Source organism: Aedes aegypti, chromosome 1 (genome assembly GCF_002204515.2).
Source record: "Aedes aegypti strain LVP_AGWG chromosome 1, AaegL5.0 Primary Assembly, whole genome shotgun sequence".
In the NCBI taxonomy this organism is placed as follows: Eukaryota; Metazoa; Arthropoda; class Insecta; order Diptera; family Culicidae; genus Aedes; species Aedes aegypti.
Genome location: NC_035107.1, coordinates 71,015,641 through 71,038,769, shown reverse-complemented (window position 1 = coordinate 71,038,769; position 23,129 = coordinate 71,015,641). Strand labels below are relative to the sequence as shown.

Here is a 23,129-nt window from a genome sequence, read left to right as displayed (position 1 = left end):
AAGAACAGCCTATTTCGAAAAGAAAGGGATAGCTATAAAATGCACAAAATAAGGATGTAGTAAAGTCTCTGATTGGACGTCGGTACTTACTTCCTTTACTCATTTTTGTATGTGTCAGGCTACTAGCATTGAGACCTACTTAAAAAATTTGTTTCGTAAACAATGGTAATGGAAGATCATCCTGAGATAGTCGCTGCAAGTGTTGTTCTATGGAACCTGCTTAAAGACCAACCTGATAGACAACCGTTCCGCTATATCAAGGAAACGTTAGTACAATTGTACATGTTAGAAAACTGGCGGCCTCTGATTTATTTTACAGTAAAAACTTACGTTGGTTTGTGAGATCATTAATTTGAATTTTGATGAGATAACCACAAACAAAATGTTGTTGATTCAAGACAATGAAGAAATGATGATGGCTGAAAAGTGATGAGCAAATCCGTAAGACACCTGTCTGTTTTAATACAAGAAGATTGAAGAAAGGGAAAATTTATTATTAGAATTATAGCAGGATTCACTTTAGTAAATGCCTTCAGGATATATCCCTTTAAAAAAACTGTTCTACAGTGAAACCCCCATGAGTCGATATTGAAAGGACCATCGACTCATAGAAATATCGTGTCATGGAACAGTGATCCTTTGGAAAGCTGTTTCTAGGGACCATCATAGTAACCATGAAATTTCGTTTCTAGTATGGTTCCATGAGTCGATATCGAGTCATGGAACATCGACTCATGGAGGTATTACTGTACACCCGATTCTGTTTTTGCACGGGGGATGTGTACCGTGAAAAAAAGTTTTCAGTTCAAAATTTCACAAACCGTGCAAAAAAAAAGTAACATAATTTCTCGACCGTTCATGCAAAAATAAGATTTTGGCGGAAAAAAATGTATGGATACTTTTTTTGTACGGCCGTGTAAAAAAAAGTCCGTGCAAAAACAGAATCGGGTGTATATGGAAATAGTAGTGACTAGCTTATCCAAGGAAAACTTGAAAGAATAGCATATTTAAGCAAGAATGGCAAATTTCTGGTAGAATGTTTGCAGTTATGACGTGAATGATCACTGTTACAACGTGATGCTACACTGATAGGCAAAATAAAGTGCCCACCTTACCCGTTTTCGAATTTCTCTCATTGATTTGGTTCAAATTAAAGTTAACATACTTATACCTTTTTTGATATATTATTTTCGATATTCTTTTAAAGTTGCACTTACGAAAATTTGATAGTAAAAAGAGTTTTACTCAAAGAAAAAGAAAATCAATTTGTATTGAAAAAAATATAGTGACAAAAAAAAAGTGCCCACTTCCTTCTTGGCCCCAGAAAAGATGATTTAAGAAAAATAAAAAGCATTTTTATAGTTAATGTGTCCTCCTTTGGCCTTAAGAACTTGCTGCAGGCGCTTCGGCATGCTTTTCACCAGGTTTTGTAGGTGTTGTGGATCTAGTTCTTCCCAGGCGCGCTCCAAGGCTTCAAAATAATTATTTTTGTTGGTAACACCAGTTTTGTCAACCCTGGCATCGAGAATCGCTCACAAATTCTCGATGGGGTTGAGGTCTGGTCTTTGTGGAGTGGTTGAGGTCTGGGCTTTTGCAGTGGTTTAATCCGACAAGACCGGAAGAAAGACTTGGTCTTCTTGGCAGTATGCTTCGGGTCGTTGTTCTAGAGAAATATGAATTTCTCTTCTGTTTGCCCTCAAAACAAGATGCTGCACTGTATCTCATACTATTCGGGGTAATGGCTCATTCGGGGTAGTGGCGTTCGAGGTAATGACCCATTCGGAGTAGTGGCTTTCGGGGTAATGGCGTTCGGGGTAATGGCGTTCGGGGTAATGGGATGGAGCCGCGCCACCTATGCGGCGAAATTTCCAACTAAATTTTATGATCAAATTGAAGAGCAAACAAATTCAAGATAAGTCTCCTTTGACACAAACCCGAAAAAATGCACTCCTAAAGCGCTAGAGGTTTTGACTGGCTAAATTATGTTCCTGGCCCAGTGTGCAGCGTAACAAAAATAACATTTCTGCGTGTCTCAAGGATCAAATGATGTGTCAAATTATAATTCTCTAAACAATCAGAAAATAACTTTTGCACATCGAAAGTATTATAAACTTTGATGATAAGTATTGTTAGACACATAAAGTTTGAATTATGTGGCAATTTAAGCAAATAAATTGCCTTACAAGCTGGCAAACTTGCATGCAAGTTGGCTGAAATAGTCAATTTTTGCATTTTCAACAGTCAATATCTCAAAAACTAGACGCGCTATGATATTTCCGAAAACGGAAATGGATTCAGCAACCTTTAATTAAGTGAATAGCGGTATTTCGGTTCTGGAGACAAAAACGTGTTCCGCAGTGTAATGGTAGTGGAATCCTAGTTCAGGAGGAGCAATTCAGGAGGGTTACCCAAGTAACCAAGTTGGTTATAAATGAGCTCAGAATACACCAGAGTGTCATACTATATCTACATCACTATGACTAGAAGGTTACAATCAAGTTGTCAAGACGTAAACTAGCTGTACAATACAAAAGCACATTGTTTATGCTTGGAATGTTTTGACAGCTCAATCAGCAAAACCAAAATAAATTTGTCATTGAATTCAACAGCAAGTATCGTGATTCAGAGCAAATATCTTGCTACAGTTTTTCAAATCAATTTTTGAAGTATAAAATATGTGACCTTCGTGCATGACGTGAAAGTTTGTTTTCAGTGCCGAGCCACATTTAACCAAATGGTGGAATTGGCCGCGAAATTACAACTCGCGTTCTGTGGAATTAGTTTGAGTAAGTCAGATGTTCGTCTCAAGAGATAAACATGGTGGAATAGACCAGAAGTGTACATCGCATAGAGCAGGCCTGCCCAACCTTTTTGAACCAAATCGCAGAAACAAATTTGTGTCACGGGCCACATTTTTAAACGCACAAATATTCGCATGAAGTTTACAAAAGCCAGCAAATGACATTCATGAAATCTGTGAATAAAGTAAATATAAATTATTCGAAAAACAGATAATTGATTCACTACACTTTTTTGAATTAAATTTAGGGGAGGGATTATTAGAGTATTTTTAAAACTACAAATTGAACTTTAAAACTTCACTTTTTGCAAAAAAAAGTCGAGCACTCGACACTGAAGAACTCTGTAAGTCGCAGACGAAATAGGCCTATCTGTCAAGATAAGCAACACGTATTAAAGTTTAAAGGTATTTGCTCGCCATACTAGTGATTTAAGTTTTTTTTGTTGCAAAAAGTGAAGTGTTAAAGTTTTATTTGTAGTTTTATATAATTGATGTTAAGCATTGTGCTGCATATTGTAAGAGTTCCTTTCAAAATCAAATAATAATCCAGTTCAGAATATTTTGAAGAATCTAGAATTTTGGATCTTGTGTGAAAATGCCCAGGATTTTAATAAAATCTTACTTCGCATTCTATCAGAGTCGGACCTAGTATTTTAAGTATGACCCAGAATATGCAACAATCTTGGTCAAGCTATAACGAATATCTTTGATTCTTTCAGAATCTTACTCAATAATCATTGCAAAACTTGAAACCTTTGAGAGTGGTAGAAAATAATTCAAATGAAACCTGCTCAAAATTATAAATTCACTTAAGTTTTTGACAAAAAGTTACATAGCGTTATATTGTATCTGACCAAGAATTTTAGAAAATTGTGTATTGAATTCTTTGAAAATCCGGCTTGAAGTCCTTGGTTGAAAATTCTGTGAGAATCTTGCCAATGTTTTCCATCAAAGTCGTGTCCAGAATTCTTATTAAAATCTTGTTCAAGGTTTGATAAAAAAAAGCCCGTATTGTTTATGATACTGTCAAGAATTCTGCGTGAATTACACCCAGGTATTGATTAAATTTATTTACAAGATCCTGTGAGAATATTAGCCTATGATTTAATGACATTATGTATGAAAATTTAGCGTTTTGCCCATAAGTTTTGTTCAGGCTACATATTTTTTTATGTCAAAGAAAATCATGGTAAAAACATTGTCTAAACACCCAGAATTTTAGATTTAGAATTTGAATCATGCATAAAATTAAATATATAAGAAGATTAAAAAACAACAAACAAAACAATTTAAATAATAACCTAGCTAAAATATTAGGTTCAAACTCAATTGAAAATGGAATAGTCCTGGTATATTGTAACTTTGGGTTACAACGGGCCAAAAATGGAAAGAATCTTCAAACCCTCCGCGGGCCGTACGTTGGACAGCCCTGGCATAGAGGCAATGCAGCGCAGATTTGTACGCTTTGCTTTGCACCAATTGCCATGGGACAACCCCACTGACTTAACCATTTACGAAGACCGTTGTGAACTGATTGGTAAAATTTTAAAGACGAAATGTAATCCTTATTATGCCAGTTGTCCATTATTTTAAATGTCCACACTTAAAATTTCGCCAAACGTCCTTTTGCGAAGTGGCCCTCCTCCATCAGTAACATCACAGTTTTACTCTTTAAATCAAGTAAGGGGTCATCATTTCATACCACGAGCCCACAGCCCGTGTAATCGACATAACCGACTTTAACCAATTTTTAAACAAATGTACATTAACTAAAAACAAATTACAGTCGACTCTCCACATCTCGATGTTCTACATCTCGATATCTCTCCCAATGTCGATGATACATCCATACATTTGCACTCTCCATATCTCGATATCCTCCTTATCTCGATATCTCAATGTGTTTCTGTTGATTTTTTGTTCTCAATTTTCTCTCCGTATGTCGATATGACCAATATCGAAGGTTACTAGATGAAAGTTTCAGGATTCAAAACAAATTAGGAGCGCAAAATGACGTCTGTTTGTGTATTATTTTCTTGGCAACGGAGTGTTTTTCAATCTAGTATTCATCAAAAATTTGTTCTTTGTCTCGATCTCTCCCTATCTCGATGGTCCCTTCGATATCGAGATGTGGAGAGGCAACTCTAGTAGACAATACTGTTGTGAGATTTGCTCTAAATTAATGTTGTTTGTTTAGTCCCTAATCCACCCATAATACCTTGTTTTTGCATTGAACATAAATTCTTCGTCGATATCCAAGATTATTTAAGATTTTATATCGAAAATTTCCGACCTTCTAACTTTAAAACGAAATTTCTGAAGATTGGCTCGAAACTAGCGTTGGGCGATTTTGAATCGATGTTCCGAAAATCGATGTTTGCATTCCGATTAATCGATTTTTTGAATCGATGTTTGGAGCACCTAAAATTGGGTGAATCGATTCTCTTCATTCGATTCGATTTATTCGATTCATTTTGTTGAAATCGTTAAATATTTTTTAATAAGTTTGTGGAGAAGAAACCATATGTTGAACTAGTCTTGAAATAGTTAATCGCTTTGATTGATTTTCAAAACTGATTTGATTGAAAGATGTTGAAATCGAATACAAATGCATTTGGTCCCATTTCAAACTTCAAAAATTTCAATTTACATCCGATTCGAATCGATTCAAAAACATCGATGCAAAGGATTCGATTAAATCGGTGAATCGATTCGACAGTTCAAATGAGAATCGATTCAGTAACATCGATGTTCTGGACAAATTAGCCCAACGCTACTCGAAACACCTCGCGGAGTTAAGTGTTCTGGACTGTAAAATGTCCGATAATCACGATGGAATCATAGTTTTCGCTTTAACGATTTAATTCCGAGGTGCCGAAGGTCATTCTTCTCTATGACTCACAGGTTCAAAGATATAACATATAAATTGAGGAATGAAAGCAAAATAATGGGTTGTTTGCTAATTTTCAATTACGGGAGTTGGTACCGATTGGCATAAAAAATGCATGTTTCAAGTTAATGAAAATTTACCCAAAATTTGGTTGAAATCGGTGATATCGATTACGCGTTTGTCTTTTTTTGTGAACACTTGATATGGAACGACCCTTAGGTAAATTAAACGCTTTTCAAAATCTTCTTTCTAAACTTAATGTTTAATGTAATGTATATTGATTTCAATACGTTCTATAACACAGACATACATATGATGAATGTTTGAAATTTTCAGCTACAGGACAATCTCATTTGTGTTCTATAAGTCAAATTTCTGACAATATTTTAACTTAATCTACTACAAAAAGAATCCAAGAAATAGAACGAGTCTCACAAACTTAATTGGGTTGTTGATTGAGTGATGAAAGAGTCACGGGTTTTTGTAGCTTGATCGGAAGAGCACATTTTCCTAAGTATAAAATTAAATGTGACATTCTTCTTCTTCTTATTTTTTTTCTGGCGTTACGTACCAACTAGGACAGAGCCTGATGTTCAGCTTAGTGTTATTGACTGAGAGCTTTCTTTGTCAATTTGACCATGTGGCATGTATCTTCGTGCTCTATGCTCCGGGAATCGAGAACATTTTTTTTACATGAAGGTCCTCGACCAGTGAGATTCGAACCCACTACCCTCAGCATGGTCTTGCTGAGTAGTTGCGCGTTTACCGCTATGGCTATCTGGGCCAGTCATTATAACTGACAAATGAAGATTTCAATATTTAGACTCAATGACATTTCAATTTACATAATGACAGCTCGTCCCATAGTCAAATTTGTCGAGGGGTGATTCAAAAATGCTTCCCATACTAACTTCAAACATGTTTAAAAAATAGTTCCAGAATACGGAAAATGAAGAAATTTTTATCGTAGAATCAAAATATGAAAAAATGGATACTTATGAACAATCCAATTCTCTCTTTTAATGAACTGAATCTACTAAGGTAAACAGCTTGTTGAAAGGCGCTTTGAGATTACAAAATGAACTAAGTCGTTCCCTATCAGACTATCGCTTTCACACTGATCTCCTGCGGCATTATTGTGTACAACCTATTGCGTTTATTGCAGCTAGAAATCAACATCCAGGCAAAACAACATTGATAAAGCTTGAAAACATACGGCGCTTGCGGTCAAACAAGTTTTTATACACTTTGGAACTATAAATCACACCTCTCTCTTATGTAGACGCAACTTGCATTAATTTACGGTGGAATCAAAGTCACCCGCAGGACAATATTCGAATAATTTCGTTGTGCACAACCCAAGAGTTAAAGAAAGAAGTCAAGAAAGGCAAGAAAACTTGCCAACTGTCAGTGAGCTGTCTCCTCTCTCTCTCTCAGGGTTGACCTAAGAAGCGTCACTTTGTAATAAATAATTAGAAAATAGTAAAATAAGCAAATAAAAACACTTCAGTTCAATAGCTTCTTCAAAGCTATCTTAAAACTTCATTATATTCATTGGTAATGAGTGGGGCCCAAATAGCCGTAGTGGTGAACGCGCTGCTAGACCGTGCTGAGGGTAGCGGTTTCGAATCCCACTGGTCAAGAATCTTTATGGTATGAAATATTTCAGCCTACCTAAGGCTTTAGGATACCTTAGTGCTTGCCACGGAAAACTGGCCAATTGGCGAAGAAAGCTTTCAATTAATTATTGTGAAAGCGCTCATAGTAACACTAAGCTGAGGAGCAGGCTTCACAATTGGTCGGTAATGCCAGAATAAATTAAGCCAAAGATCTCATTTCAGTTGAACAGATGCAGCTTCCTTAAAGCCATTTAAAAACCATTCATTTGATTGACATTGAGTGCTTAAACAGGCAATTACTTTGAGGACTGCGAAAACGCTCATCCAGACGGACATTCACACGACTTGACGTGCTGAGTCGAATGGCGTGACAAACTTGATCTTTATTTCGCAAAAGTGGAAACTTTCGACCAACTCTTCAGAGTTTTATAGCTGGGTGGGCCTCTCAATGACTCAAAATCGTCGCCATTGAACGCATCAAAAATTATCATAAAACCCATCACGCTAATCTGGACTTTAGCACCCGAAAACCGGTGCGATCCGCCCGTCAGCTCGTAAAAGATCCCCCTCAATTACAGAGTCGTAAAATTAAGCATCGGTAGTCGTCATCCCGCGTCAAAGACGCACGGATGCTGCCGGTTGACCAACAGACACTTTTTCGGGGCTTCCACGATTCCACTCAGTCGCGATCGCAGCAGACGTCGATCGGTTAACGATCGAGAGCGAGTGAGTGCGCAACGCGTCCACGTCACTCTCGATCGTCAACGCAAAAAATCCTGCGACTGCGAATCAGCCGGTCAATCCCGTTTTGGATGGAAGATATCAACTGCATCCTCCGCGCGAATATTGGAAGACGTCACCGATCTCCGGTTTTCTCACTGCAGCAGCTTTCCCATGATCGCCGGTGATGTATTCTTGAGTTGGCGACGTATTCGCCGGACCACGGGACTCCCGAGTGCAATCAAAGCAATCGGAGCACATTAATTACGAAACACACACCCACCTTCCTCGTGTGCGAACTGACCGAGTGGACGACGGTCGCCGATTGCAATCGGGTTGCTGCGATTCGGGCTCGGGTCCCAATCGGGAGCGAATCGCAACTCGCTCTCTCCCGAGAGCGCGAAAGCATCGCCTATTGGCGCGTGGAGAGTACGAAAATAGGCAGCAAAGCACAGCAGGTGAAGAGCGCGAATGGAAGCGCGTGTTCACGCGCCTTATCTTCGCGGGCCCGTCCATTTGGGTGTAGTGGTGAAAGGTGAGAGTTATATATACGATCGGTGGCGCGAGTTGACCGTCATTCAGTTCCCCCGACGCGCTCGATAGAGATCGAGAACCAAAAAGCGAGAACGCTTCGCAAAGCAAACCCGATAGCGGAATAGACGAACGAGTAGAACCTCTTTTTTGGCAGAACTCTGCCAAACGGTAATTAATTGCTAGAGAGTGGGGAGCAAGTGCAACTGCATTAAAAGTGAAAATGTGCCTGCATAAAATGGAACAGCGATTGGGAAGCGGTCAGCTGTTCGACGGTGCAGTGATAAGTGAATTCTGCGTGATGCAGAAAGAGCAGGAAGTGGCCAAGGCCAGCCTGCTGGAGAAAGTGCATCCGGAAGTGAAGGACGTGGCCGAGGAAGAAGTGCTCTATCGAGATGTTCTGGTTGGTGCTACGCAAGCCACGCGGCAGCTGTTCGACGTCTGCATGGAGTTGCGAGAGAAATTTCGAAGGAGTACCACCTACAAGTGAGTATACTGTTCAACAATGGGTCATGATTATCAACAAGAGTTTCCTATCACCTTGACACAAGCGTTCGGTGCTGCACGGTGTAGTAGCGATGCAAAACAGGAGCAGAGCGGAGGGCGTGAGCGTGCGAGTGGAGAAGGCAGTGCGAAAATCACGTACGCCACTCGAGTTCAACGTCAGAGCGTGATGCCGTCCCGCTCGCTCGCTCCACCTTGCTCTGCCAACCTGCTGCAACCAGATTTTGCTCTACATCATCGGCACCAGTAGCGTATGTCGATGACCTGACTAAATTGGGGGGAGAATAAACAACGGACCAACGTCCGCATCGATTGGGGTCACTTTTCTAACCAGAATGTTCTTCTCTTGCTTGCTTGCAGAATCCTTACCCGTACCACGCAGCCATCGCATGCAATCTCGATGCTGTTCGTCTCCTTCATCCTGCTTGTGCTGTGGCCCAATCTCGTAGGGCAATCACCAGTCACTAGCGGCACGAGTGGTGCTGGAGTGGAGGCTGTGGCTGACCTCTCGGCCTGTCCCGTAACTCAATCCCGCGCCAATGTTCTTGTAGCGTTGGCTTACTTTGGATCCTTTGCCACGCACTTCGGTGCCCAGATGTGGATGACTTTCGTGTCCGGCTTGGCCCTCTACTTCAACCTGCCTCGGCACACTTTCGGTCGCGTTCAGGAGATCCTGTTCCCCAAGTACTTCTCCATGGGTACCGGATTGAGCGTTGTGACCCTGCTGACGTTCATCAAGCTGCAGCAGACGGCTCATCCTGAACTCCAGGCTGCCAACCTCAGTAGCTGGGACCCTTTGGTCGTGCTCCAGCTCGTCAGTTTGGCCCTCTGTGCTGCCCTGGAGCTGATCGTATGGCTCTACCTGGCCCCTCCCATGCTTCGCCTGATGCACCAAAAGTACCACTTTGAGGCTAGTGAAACCGTTGGACAGGAGGTTGGCCACTTCAGTGGAGCCGAGAATGCCCAACTGAGGCGCTCCAACCACTACCAGAATGTGCACAAGCGCTTCCGGAAGATCCACATGGCGACGGCCATGGTCAATATGGTGTCCCTGCTGTGCACCTTTGTTCACCTACACTACCTTGCATCGCGAGTTCAACTGCTGTAGAAGACGGCCGCCATTTTGAAAATTTGGCGACGACTGTCGAGTGTACTGTGATATTAGAAAGAGACGGGACGAGTGCGTTGTGCCAAGCCAAAGTATTATTGCGGAAGATTCCTACTCCTGGAACTATATGATAGCAGTATTATGGTGTTCTTTTGTGTTTTAGAACCTAGCGATCAAAATCAGAATCAGAGAGAATCTAGTCGTTTTCATCCCCACAGCTGTGGGGGTAGAGAGAGAAAAAAGAACCAATCAGAGACTGAAGTCGATTTCGATTCGAACAGCCAATAGCAGACTACTTCAGATCCCATGCGGTCTCGGCAAGAGTCCGCGCAAAAGCACTGAATTTTTGGAGATTATTGCAGCAAAAAAGCTTATAGTTCCCTTCGTAGCATAGATAGCCTAGTTGTTAAGACCTCTTTAGTTCGGTGATATTTATTAGCAATGGTCGAAAATTTTTCCGTGTAGGACCCAGAAACAGGGAGATCTACGGCCACCGCCGTAGATCAACTAGAGAAACCAGATCTGAAGTAGTATTCGTTAGGAGATATACGTAGATAGCCTTTAATCAGATCACACAAATTGCCATAAGACAGCAAATATTTATTATAATCAACGACAAACGCCTAGTTCGTAAGTAGTTCAAAAAGCAACGCAAACGTCAGCGAAGGAAAAGCACGAATTTATAACGAGGTGACTGCCATGGGCAGCACCTTCTATCCTGAATAAACTAGAAAACAATTATTTCAAACTTGAAACTCTGAACAAGACTTATCCATCGAAATTTTTTATCACATCCCCCCAGGAATATCTGGACCGATCGGGTTCGGCCCTGAACTTCAATCGAATCTATCTGGTTTCAACCGCTGGTAAAATTTTCACCACTCCAATTTACGACACTTGTACATAAATATATGCATGTCGTCCTATTGCGGCCGTAATCCCATTTGAAGACGTACGTACGTTGGTCGACGTAGAAATAATATTTACCGAAAAAAAACTCGTGACCGTTCGACGTCACTGTTTCTCCGTCTCCGCCTCCGACGATTCGGTTGCAAATTGGGTGGGTGCGTTGGTGGTAATAGTTCGCGACAATCAAAAAATTGTTAGCAGTCATCCTCTCCCCGTGTCGCTAACTGGGTAGAATATGTTCTATCCGGAGAGGTGCTGAACTTATCTGCTTATCGCAAAGTGGCCTGATTGGCGTCGGAATGACTTCGGAATAATTCTTTCGGTTTCACTTGCCTTAATTTTTTCATTGAAATTGAAAAAAAATTGTTCACTGTTTCACTATTCGGGAGCGATGTTCTTTTGAATTTTGAAAATAATCTCCTTTAGACAGTAGGGTTTAGGCATCCGGAGGATTCTTTCCGGATGCCTAAACCCTACTGTCTACTGTGTTCCTAGATAATTCCATGTAGAAATTCGGAGAAAATTCCCTTTTGGGATTCATAGAGAATCCCCTCAAGCAATTTGAAGAAAATCTTCTTAAGCAAATAGTAGAGAAAAATTCAAACGATCTCAGGAAAAATTTCTCTTCGGAAAAATTTCCAATTTGGAAGACGGACTAAGGAGTAATTACCATTCAGGATTCCGAGCAAGATCCATTCGGTAGTTGACCCGAATTCGAAGCTAATCGCACTAACGATTCTAAGCGAATATTATCAAAATTTCAGAATAAAATACCCTATTCGGGATTCAGACAGAATAAAATTCGGTGTTCGAATAAAATCCCATTATGAATTTGGAAAGACCTCCATTCAAAATTCGAAAAAAAATTCAATTAGATATTCTAGTATAATCCCATTAAAAATTCCATAAGAATCCCCTCTGAGATTCGGAGAGAAACCACTTCGGAGTTATGACCTAAACGCCTTCGAAATTTGAAGAATATCGTTCGGGATTCAGAAAATATCCTGTTTAGGATTTGAAGACAATCCAGTTAAGGATTCGGGATTAGGAGAGAGTCCCCTTCGGGATTCGGAGAGAATCCCCTTCGGGATTCGGAGAGAATCCCCTTCGGGATTCGGAGAGAATCCCCTTCGGGATTCGGAGAGAATCCCCTTCGGGATTCGGAGAGAATCCCCTTCGGGATTCGGAGAGAATCCCCTTCGGGATTCGGAGAGAATCCCCTTCGGGATTCTGAGAGAGTCCCCTTCGAGATTCGGAGAGAGTCCCCTTCGAGATTCGGAGAGAATCCCCTTCGGGATTCGGAGAGAATCCCCTTCGGGATTCGGAGAGAATCCTCTTCGGGATTCGGAGACAATCCCCTTCGGGATTCGGAGACAATCCCCTTCGGGATTCGGAGAGAATCCCCTTCGGGATTCGGAGAGAATCCCCTTCGGGATTCGGAGAGAATCCCCTTCGGGAATCGGAGAGAATCCCCTTCGAGATTCGGAGAGAATCCCCTTCGGGATTCGGAGAGAATCCCCTTCGGGATTCGGAGAGAATCCCCTTCGGGATTCGGAGAGAATCCCCTTCGGGATTCGGAGAGAATCCCCTTCGGGATTCGGAGAGAATCCCCTTCGGGATTCGGAGAGAATCCCCTTCGGGATTCGGAGAGAATCCCCTTCGGGATTCGGAGAGAATCCCCTTCGGGATTCGGAGAGAATCCCCATCGGGAATCGGAGAGAATCCCCTTCGGGATTCGGAGAGAATCCCCATCGGGAATCGGAGAGAATCCCCATCGGGAATCGGAGAGAATCCCCTTCGGGAATCGGAGAGAATCCCCTTCGAGATTCGGAGAGAATCCCCTTCGGGATTCGGAGAGAATCCCCTTCGGGATTCGGAGAGAATCCCCTTCGGGATTCGGAGAGAATCCCCTTCGGGATTCGGAGAGAATCCCCTTCGGGATTCGGAGAGAATCCCCTTCGGGATTCGGAGAGAATCCCCTTCGGGATTCGGAGAGAATCCCCTTCGGGATTCGGAGAGAATCCCCTTCGAGATTCGGAGAGAATCCCCTTCGAGATTCGGAGAGAATCCCCTTCGGGATTCGGAGAGAATCCCCTTCGGGATTCGGAGAGAATCCCCATCGGGATTCGGAGAGAATCCCCTTCGGGATTCGGAGAGAATCCCCATCGGGAATCGGAGAGAATCCCCTTCGGGATTCGGAGAGAATCCCCTTCGGGATTCGGAGAGAATCCCCTTCGGGATTCGGAGAGAATCCCCTTCGGGATTCGGAGAGAATCCCCTTCGGGATTCGGAGAGAATCCCCTTCGGGATTCGGAGAGAATCCCCTTCGGGATTCGGAGAGAATCCCCATCGGGAATCGGAGAGAATCCCCTTCGGGATCGGAGAGAATCCCCTTCGGGATTCGGAGAGAATCCCCTTCGGGAATCGGAGAGAATCCCCTTCGAGATTCGGAGAGAATCCCCTTCGGGATTCGGAGAGAATCCCCTTCGGGATTCGGAGAGAATCCCCTTCGGGATTCGGAGAGAATCCCCTTCGGGAATCGGAGAGAATCCCCATCGGGAATCGGAGAGAATCCCCTTCGGATCGGAGAACCCTTCGGATCGGAGAGAATCCCCTTCGGGATTCGGAGAGAATCCCCATCGGGATTCGGAGAGAATCCCCATCGGGAATCGGAGAGAATCCCCTTCGGGATTCGGAGAGAATCCCCTTCGGGATTCGGAGAGAATCCCCTTCGGGATTCGGAGAGAATCCCCTTCGGGATTCGGAGAGAATCCCCTTCGGGATTCGGAGAGAATCCCCTTCGGGATTCGGAGAGAATCCCCATCGGGAATCGGAGAGAATCCCCTTCGGGATTCGGAGAGAATCCCCTTCGGGATTCGGAGAGAATCCCCTTCGGGATTCGGAGAGAATCCCCTTCGGGATTCGGAGAGAATCCCCTTCGGGATTCGGAGAGAATCCCCTTCGAGATTCGGAGAGAATCCCCTTCGGGAATCGGAGAGAATCCCCTTCGGGAATCGGAGAGAATCCCCTTCGAGATTCGGAGAGAATCCCCTTCGGGATTCGGAGAGAATCCCCATCGGGATTCGGAGAGAATCCCCTTCGGGATTCGGAGAGAATCCCCTTCGGGAATCGGAGAGAATCCCCATCGGGAATCGGAGAGAATCCCCTTCGGGATTCGGAGAGAATCCCCTTCGGGAATCGGAGAGAATCCCCTTCGAGATTCGGAGAGAATCCCCTTCGGGATTCGGAGAGAATCCCCTTCGGGAATCGGAGAGAATCCCCATCGAGATTCGGAGAGAATCCCCTTCGGGATTCGGAGAGAATCCCCTTCGGGAATCGGAGAGAATCCCCTTCGAGATTCGGAGAGAATCCCCTTCGGGATTCGGAGAGAATCCCCTTCGGGAATCGGAGAGAATCCCCTTCGAGATTCGGAGAGAATCCCCTTCGGGATTCGGAGAGAATCCCCATCGGGATTCGGAGAGAATCCCCTTCGGGAATCGGAGAGAATCCCCATCGGGAATCGGAGAGAATCCCCTTCGGGATTCGGAGAGAATCCCCTTCGGGAATCGGAGAGAATCCCCATCGGGATTCGGAGAGAATCCCCTTCGGGATTCGGAGAGAATCCCCATCGGGAATCGGAGAGAATCCCCTTCGGGATTCGGAGAGAATCCCCTTCGGGAATCGGAGAGAATCCCCTTCGGGAATCGGAGAGAATCCCCTTCGGGAATCGGAGAGAATCCCCTTCGAGATTCGGAGAGAATCCCTCGGATTCGGAGAATCCCTCGGATCGGAGAATCCCCATCGGGATTCGGAGAGAATCCCCTTCGGGATTCGGAGAGAATCCCCTTCGGGATTCGGAGAGAATCCCCTTCGGGATTCGGAGAGAATCCCTTCGGGATTCGGAGAGAATCCCCTTCGGGATTCGGAGAGAATCCCCTTCGGGATTCGGAGAGAATCCCCTTCGGGATTCGGAGAGAATCCCCTTCGGGATTCGGAGAGAATCCCCTTCGGGATTCGGAGAGAATCCCCTTCGGGATTCGGAGAGAATCCCCTTCGGGATTCGGAGAGAATCCCCTTCGGGATTCGGAGAGAATCCCCTTCGGGATTCGGAGAGAATCCCCTTCGGGATTCGGAGAGAATCCCCTTCGGGATTCGGAGAGAATCCCCTTCGGGATTCGGAGAGAATCCCCTTCGGGATTCGGAGAGAATCCCCTTCGGGATTCGGAGAGAATCCCCTTCGGGATTCGGAGAGAATCCCCTTCGGGATTCGGAGAGAATCCCCTTCGGGATTCGGAGAGAATCCCCTTCGGGATTCGGAGAGAATCCCCTTCGGGAATCGGAGAGAATCCCCTTCGGGATTCGGAGAGAATCCCCTTCGGGATTCGGAGAGAATCCCCTTCGGGATTCGGAGAGAATCCCCTTCGGGATTCGGAGAGAATCCCCTTCGGGATTCGGAGAGAATCCCCTTCGGGATTCGGAGAGAATCCCCATCGGGAATCGGAGAGAATCCCCTTCGGGATTCGGAGAGAAACCCCTTCGGGATTCGGAGAGAATCCCCTTCGGGATTCGGAGAGAATCCCCTTCGGGATTCGGAGAGAATCCCCTTCGGGATTCGGAGAGAATCCCCTTCGAGATTCGGAGAGAATCCCCTTCGGGAATCGGAGAGAATCCCCTTCGGGAATCGGAGAGAATCCCCTTCGAGATTCGGAGAGAATCCCCTTCGGGATTCGGAGAGAATCCCCATCGGGATTCGGAGAGAATCCCCTTCGGGATTCGGAGAGAATCCCCTTCGGGAATCGGAGAGAATCCCCATCGGGAATCGGAGAGAATCCCCTTCGGGATTCGGAGAGAATCCCCTTCGGGAATCGGAGAGAATCCCCTTCGAGATTCGGAGAGAATCCCCTTCGGGATTCGGAGAGAATCCCCTTCGGGAATCGGAGAGAATCCCCATCGAGATTCGGAGAGAATCCCCTTCGGGATTCGGAGAGAATCCCCTTCGGGAATCGGAGAGAATCCCCTTCGAGATTCGGAGAGAATCCCCTTCGGGATTCGGAGAGAATCCCCTTCGGGAATCGGAGAGAATCCCCTTCGAGATTCGGAGAGAATCCCCTTCGGGATTCGGAGAGAATCCCCATCGGGATTCGGAGAGAATCCCCTTCGGGAATCGGAGAGAATCCCCATCGGGAATCGGAGAGAATCCCCTTCGGGATTCGGAGAGAATCCCTTCGGGAATCGGAGAGAATCCCCATCGGGATTCGGAGAGAATCCCCTTCGGGATTCGGAGAGAATCCCCATCGGGAATCGGAGAGAATCCCCTTCGGGATTCGGAGAGAATCCCCTTCGGGAATCGGAGAGAATCCCCTTCGGGAATCGGAGAGAATCCCCTTCGGGAATCGGAGAGAATCCCCTTCGAGATTCGGAGAGAATCCCCTTCGGGATTCGGAGAGAATCCCCATCGGGATTCGGAGAGAATCCCCTTCGGGATTCGGAGAGAATCCCCTTCGGGATTCGGAGAGAATCCCCTTCGGGATTCGGAGAGAATCCCCTTCGGGATTCGGAGAGAATCTCCTTCGGGATTCGGAGAGAATCCCCTTCGGGATTCGGAGAGAATCCCCTTCGGGATTCGGAGAGAATCCCCTTCGGGATTCGGAGAGAATCCCCTTCGGGATTCGGAGAGAATCCCCTTCGGGATTCGGAGAGAATCCCCTTCGGGATTCGGAGAGAATCCCCTTCGGGATTCGGAGAGAATCCCCTTCGGGATTCGGAGAGAATCCCCTTCGGGATTCGGAGAGAATCCCCTTCGGGATTCGGAGAGAATCCCCTTCGGGATTCGGAGAGAATCCCCTTCGGGATTCGGAGAGAATCCCCTTCGGGATTCGGAGAGAATCCCCTTCGGGATTCGGAGAGAATCCCCTTCGGGATTCGGAGAGAATCCCCTTCGGGATTCGGAGAGAATCCCCTTCGGGATTCGGAGAGAATCCCCTTCGGGATTCGGAGAGAATCCCCTTCGGGATTCGGAGAGAATCCCCTTCGGGATTCGGAGAGAATCCCCTTCGGGATTCGGAGAGAATCCCCTTCGGGATTCGGAGAGAATCCCCTTCGGGATTCGGAGAGAATCCCCATCGGGAATCGGAGAGAATCCCCTTCGGATTCGGAGAGAATCCCCTTCGGGATTCGCAGAGAATCCCCTCGGGATTCGGAGAGAATCCCCTTCGGGATTCGGAGAGAATCCCCTTCGGGATTCGGAGAGAATCCCCTTCGGGATTCGGAGAGAATCCCCTTCGGGATTCGGAGAGAATCCCCTTCGGGATTCGGAGAGAATCCCCTTCGGGATTCGGAGAGAATCCCCTTCGGGATTCGGAGAGAATCCCCTTCGGGATTCGGAGAGAATCCCCTTCGGGATTCGGAGAGAATCCCCTTCGGGATTCGGAGAGAATCCCCTTCGGGATTCGGAGAGAATCCCCTTCGGGATTCGGAGAGAATCCCCTTCGGGATTCGGAGAGAATCCCCTTCGGGATTCGGAGAGAATCCCCTTCGGGATTCGGAGAGAATCCCCTTCGGGAATCGGAGAGAATCCCCTTCGAGATTCGGAGAGAATCCCCTTCGGGATTCGCAGAGAATCCCCATCGGGATTCGGAGAGAATCCCCTTCGGGATTCGGAGAGAATCCCCATCGGGAATCGGAGAGAATCCCCTTCGGGATTCGGAGAGAATCCCCTTCGGGATTCGGAGAGAATCCCCTTCGGGATTCGGAGAGAATCCCCTTCGGGATTCGGAGAGAATCCCCTTCGGGATTCGGAGAGAATCCCCTTCGGGATTCGGAGAGAATCCCCATCGGGAATCGGAGAGAATCCCCTTCGGGATTCGGAGAGAATCCCCTTCGGGATTCGGAGAGAATCCCCTTCGGGATTCGGAGAGAATCCCCTTCGGGATTCGGAGAGAATCCCCTTCGGGATTCGGAGAGAATCCCCTTCGAGATTCGGAGAGAATCCCCTTCGGGAATCGGAGAGAATCCCCTTCGGGAATCGGAGAGAATCCCCTTCGAGATTCGGAGAGAATCCCCTTCGGGATTCGGAGAGAATCCCCATCGGGATTCGGAGAGAATCCCCTTCGGGATTCGGAGAGAATCCCCTTCGGGAATCGGAGAGAATCCCCATCGGGAATCGGAGAGAATCCCCTTCGGGATTCGGAGAGAATCCCCTTCGGGAATCGGAGAGAATCCCCTTCGAGATTCGGAGAGAATCCCCTTCGGGATTCGGAGAGAATCCCCTTCGGGAATCGGAGAGAATCCCCATCGAGATTCGGAGAGAATCCCCTTCGGGATTCGGAGAGAATCCCCTTCGGGAATCGGAGAGAATCCCCTTCGAGATTCGGAGAGAATCCCCTTCGGGATTCGGAGAGAATCCCCTTCGGGAATCGGAGAGAATCCCCTTCGAGATTCGGAGAGAATCCCCTTCGGGATTCGGAGAGAATCCCCATCGGGATTCGGAGAGAATCCCCTTCGGGAATCGGAGAGAATCCCCATCGGGAATCGGAGAGAATCCCCTTCGGGATTCGGAGAGAATCCCCTTCGGGAATCGGAGAGAATCCCCATCGGGATTCGGAGAGAATCCCCTTCGGGATTCGGAGAGAATCCCCATCGGGAATCGGAGAGAATCCCCTTCGGGATTCGGAGAGAATCCCCTTCGGGAATCGGAGAGAATCCCCTTCGGGAATCGGAGAGAATCCCCTTCGGGAATCGGAGAGAATCCCCTTCGAGATTCGGAGAGAATCCCCTTCGGGATTCGGAGAGAATCCCCATCGGGATTCGGAGAGAATCCCCTTCGGGATTCGGAGAGAATCCCCTTCGGGATTCGGAGAGAATCCCCTTCGGGATTCGGAGAGAATCCCCTTCGGGATTCGGAGAGAATCTCCTTCGGGATTCGGAGAGAATCCCCTTCGGGATTCGGAGAGAATCCCCTTCGGGATTCGGAGAGAATCCCCTTCGGGATTCGGAGAGAATCCCCTTCGGGATTCGGAGAGAATCCCCTTCGGGATTCGGAGAGAATCCCCTTCGGGATTCGGAGAGAATCCCCTTCGGGATTCGGAGAGAATCCCCTTCGGGATTCGGAGAGAATCCCCTTCGGGATTCGGAGAGAATCCCCTTCGGGATTCGGAGAGAATCCCCTTCGGGATTCGGAGAGAATCCCCTTCGGGATTCGGAGAGAATCCCCTTCGGGATTCGGAGAGAATCCCCTTCGGGATTCGGAGAGAATCCCCTTCGGGATTCGGAGAGAATCCCCTTCGGGATTCGGAGAGAATCCCCTTCGGGATTCGGAGAGAATCCCCTTCGGGATTCGGAGAGAATCCCCTTCGGATTCGGAGAGAATCCCCTTCGGGATTCGGAGAGAATCCCCTTCGGGATTCGGAGAGAATCCCCTTCGGGATTCGGAGAGAATCCCCTTCGGGATTCGGAGAGAATCCCCTTCGGGATTCGGAGAGAATCCCCTTCGGGATTCGGAGAGAATCCCCTTCGGGATTCGGAGAGAATCCCCTTCGGGATTCGGAGAGAATCCCCTTCGGGATTCGGAGAGAATCCCCTTCGGGATTCGGAGAGAATCCCCTTCGGGATTCGGAGAGAATCCCCTTCGGGATCGGAGAGAATCCCCTTCGGGATTCGGAGAGAATCCCCATTCGGGATTCGGAGAGAATCCCCTTCGGGATTCGGAGAGAATCCCCTTCGGGATTCGGAGAGAATCCCCTTCGGGATTCGGAGAGAATCCCCTTCGGGATTCGGAGAGAATCCCCTTCGGGATTCGGAGAGAATCCCCTTCGGGATTCGGAGAGAATCCCCTTCGGGATTCGGAGAGAATCCCCTTCGGGATTCGGAGAGAATCCCCTTCGGGATTCGGAGAGAATCCCCTTCGGGATTCGGAGAGAATCCCCTTCGGGATTCGGAGAGAATCCCCTTCGGGATTCGGAGAGAATCCCCTTCGGGATTCGGAGAGAATCCCCTTCGGGATTCGGAGAGAATCCCCTTCGGATTCGGAGAGAATCCCCTTCGGGATTCGGAGAGAATCCCCTTCGGGATTCGGAGAGAATCCCCTTCGGGATTCGGAGAGAATCCCCTTCGGGATTCGGAGAGAATCCCCTTCGGGATTCGGAGAGAATCCCCTTCGGGATTCGGAGAGAATCCCCTTCGGGATTCGGAGAGAATCCCCTTCGGGATTCGGAGAGAATCCCCTTCGGGATTCGGAGAGAATCCCCTTCGGGATTCGGAGAGAATCCCCTTCGGGTGGAATCCTTCGGGATCGGAGAATCCCCTTCGGGATTCGGAGAGAATCCCCTTCGGGATTCGGAGAGAATCCCCTTCGGGATTCGGAGAGAATCCCCTTCGGGATTCGGAGAGAATCCCCTTCGGGATTCGGAGAGAATCTCCTTCGAGATTCGGAGAGAATCCCCTTCGGGATACGGATAGAATCCCTTTCGGGAGAGAGAATCCTTCTCAGGAGTCTGAGAGAATCCTGCTCAGGATTCTGAGAGAATCCTGCTCAGGATTCTGAGAGAATCCTGCTCAGGATTCTGAGAGAATCCTGCTCATGATTCTGAGAGAATCCTGCTCAGGATTCTGAGAGAATCCTGCTCAGGATTCTGAGAGAATCTTTTGCATGATTCTGAGAGAATCCTTCTCAGGATTCTGAGAAAATCCTTCTCAGGATTCTGAGGAAATACTTCTCAGGATTCTGAGAGAATCTTTCTCAGGATTCTGAGAGAATCTTTCTCAGGATTCTGAGAGAATCCATCTCAGGATTCTGAGAGAATCCATCTCAGGATTCTGAGAGAATCCTTCTCAGGATTCTGAGAGAATCCTTCTCAGGATTCTGAGAGAATCCTTCTCATGATTGTGAGAGAGTCCTTCTGTGGATTCTGAGAGAATCCTTCTCAGGATTCTGAGAGAATCCTTCTCAGGATTCTGAGAGAATCCTTCTCATGATTGTGAGAGAATCCTTCTCAAGATTCTGAGAGAATCCTTCTCAGGATTCTGAGACAATCCTTCTCAGGATTCTGAGAGAATCCTTCTCAGGATTCTGAGAGAATCGTTTTCAAGATTCTGAGAGAAACCTTTTCAGGATTCTGAGAAAATCGTTTTCAAGATTCTGAGAGAATCCTTCTCAGTCAGTCAGTCTGAATCTTGAGAGGGATTCTCTAAGAATTTTTAGAGCTTTTCTCTACGAACCCTGAAAACTGCTCTAAGAATCCTGAGAAAATTTCTCTCAGAATCCTGAAGGGATTCTCTCCGAATCTTGAGAGGGATTCTCTCCAAATGTTGAAAGGATCTCAGAATCCTAAGTGGTATTTTCTAACAATACCTAGAAATGTTGTTGTACATTGTCCGTATTATTTCAGATGTATACGACAGCTTAAGTGCGGGTAAAAATGTCAAGCATTCAGAACCAATTAAACTACACTGAAGAAAGCGTAAATTCGATAATAGACATGCCTTGCGTGATCGCAACTCTACATGGACCAACATGATGTAGTTCATGCCATTAATTGCTGATCAATATAGATTTTGACATAATATGTAGTTAATGTGGAATTCCGGTAATTAAGTAAAAGCTAGTGCTGACCAACCAGTCCTGTCAGTCCCCAAAGTTAAGTGGTTCTCTGAACACGCAATGCCTCCATCGATTTTTAATTTCCTGCTTCCGTTGACGCTTCTGGGCCACGCCCACCTGATGGGCATTGCCGACGTAAGCTTTCAACGTATTGAGCAAACCACCGGCTTCGACATCCTCAATTCGTCTCTCCGGATCACCAAGTTCAACCGAACCAGCGCCGTCCTTAACGGTACCATAGACATTCTCGTTGACCTGGACAATGACTTCACGGTAATTGGGTATGGCATCTCTGCCTTCGATGTTCGAATAAACACACTGAATCGCAGTTCCAGATCAAGAGTGCCTATAGCCGGCTGGGGAACAATCAGTTCAACGAGTATCCGTACAAGATTGCCGAGCAGGCAATGTGTTGGGCATTGAACGATACCTTTTCCGAGCACCAAGAGCTGTTTGAGGGCACCACAAACTTCCCGCAGGTCGGCCGGGACGGTTTGTGCCCATTTCCGGCGGGACACTATTGGTTCAAGCACTTCATTTTCAAACCGGAAACCATGCCGCAGATGATCCCGGAAGGATACTGGCGCCTGACGTTTCTGATAGTCGAGAAGGGCGGTCGGACGGCATCTCTGCTGATCTACATGAGGATTTCGAAGGAGTCGTATTGGTAAAGGATGACTTCGTGCTGTCAATTGTATTGGGTCGGAATAAAATTGGGCAAATTCAGCTCGGTAATAATAATTCAGGATGATAAAGGATTCAATTCTAGGATATCAAGATTCTGAGAGAATCCTTCTCAGGATTCTGAGAGAATCCTAACGGGACCAGCTGACTTCATTTGAAAAAATCTTTTATCATAAAAAAATTTGTAAAAAAAATTGTGTTATAATTCTCTTCTTCATATTTCGAGTGCTCGCAACTGTGCTCATTATACAATTCAGAAGCAATTTTGTTTTATTCCACTGATTGGGTAACCAAGCCCCGCCCTTTATGTGTAGTGAAATCTTTACCATTCAATCAACTATAATGGGTACCATTGAAATCCATTTAATAGCGAGCAACCCACTCACTGAGTAACATTGACTCGGTAGATTTAGGTGCAGCATGCTTCTTCAACTACGGTTGATCTGTTTACTGCCAACACTTTCCATGCTAGTCCATTCGATAGGTAGCTTCCAAAGAGTGCACCAGAGCCAAGGTTCCGATATTCTAAGTTCCAACGTCTGAGTCACAAAATTCAATCGAATCTGCGCTGTCATGAACGGCGTCCTGGAATCCTTAGAAAGATTCTGAAAGAAACCTGCGAAGAGTTCACTAAAAATCCTAAGAAGGATTCACTCACAATCCTGAGAAAAAATCGCTCAGGATCCAGGGAATTATTTGCTCAGAATCCTGGAAAGGATGCTCTAATAATCCTGAGAAGCATTCAATAAGAATTCTGATAAGGATTC

At 46.3% G+C, this 23,129-nt stretch overlaps 3 protein-coding genes across 11 annotated transcripts in view; 2 read left to right on the top strand and 1 right to left on the bottom strand.

Moving 5' to 3' along the window:
* The window catches only part of LOC5569552, a 473,968-nt gene that overhangs the window by 190,292 nt on the left and 260,547 nt on the right, over nucleotides 1–23,129 (bottom strand). The window lies entirely within an intron of this gene.
* LOC5569553 (transmembrane protein 205) lies at nucleotides 8,450–10,927 on the top strand. The gene is made up of 2 exons (XM_001658564.2): nucleotides 8,450–9,046; nucleotides 9,425–10,927. Exons 1-2 carry the CDS (start codon nucleotides 8,784–8,786, stop codon nucleotides 10,170–10,172), a joined length of 1,011 nt encoding a protein of 336 aa, XP_001658614.1. The 5' UTR covers nucleotides 8,450–8,783; the 3' UTR covers nucleotides 10,173–10,927.
* LOC5569555 lies at nucleotides 21,717–22,613 on the top strand. Its single transcript, XM_001658563.2, has 2 exons — nucleotides 21,717–21,951; nucleotides 22,008–22,613. The coding sequence occupies exons 1-2, from the start codon at nucleotides 21,739–21,741 to the stop codon at nucleotides 22,347–22,349; spliced, it is 555 nt and encodes a 184-aa protein (XP_001658613.2). The 5' UTR covers nucleotides 21,717–21,738; the 3' UTR covers nucleotides 22,350–22,613.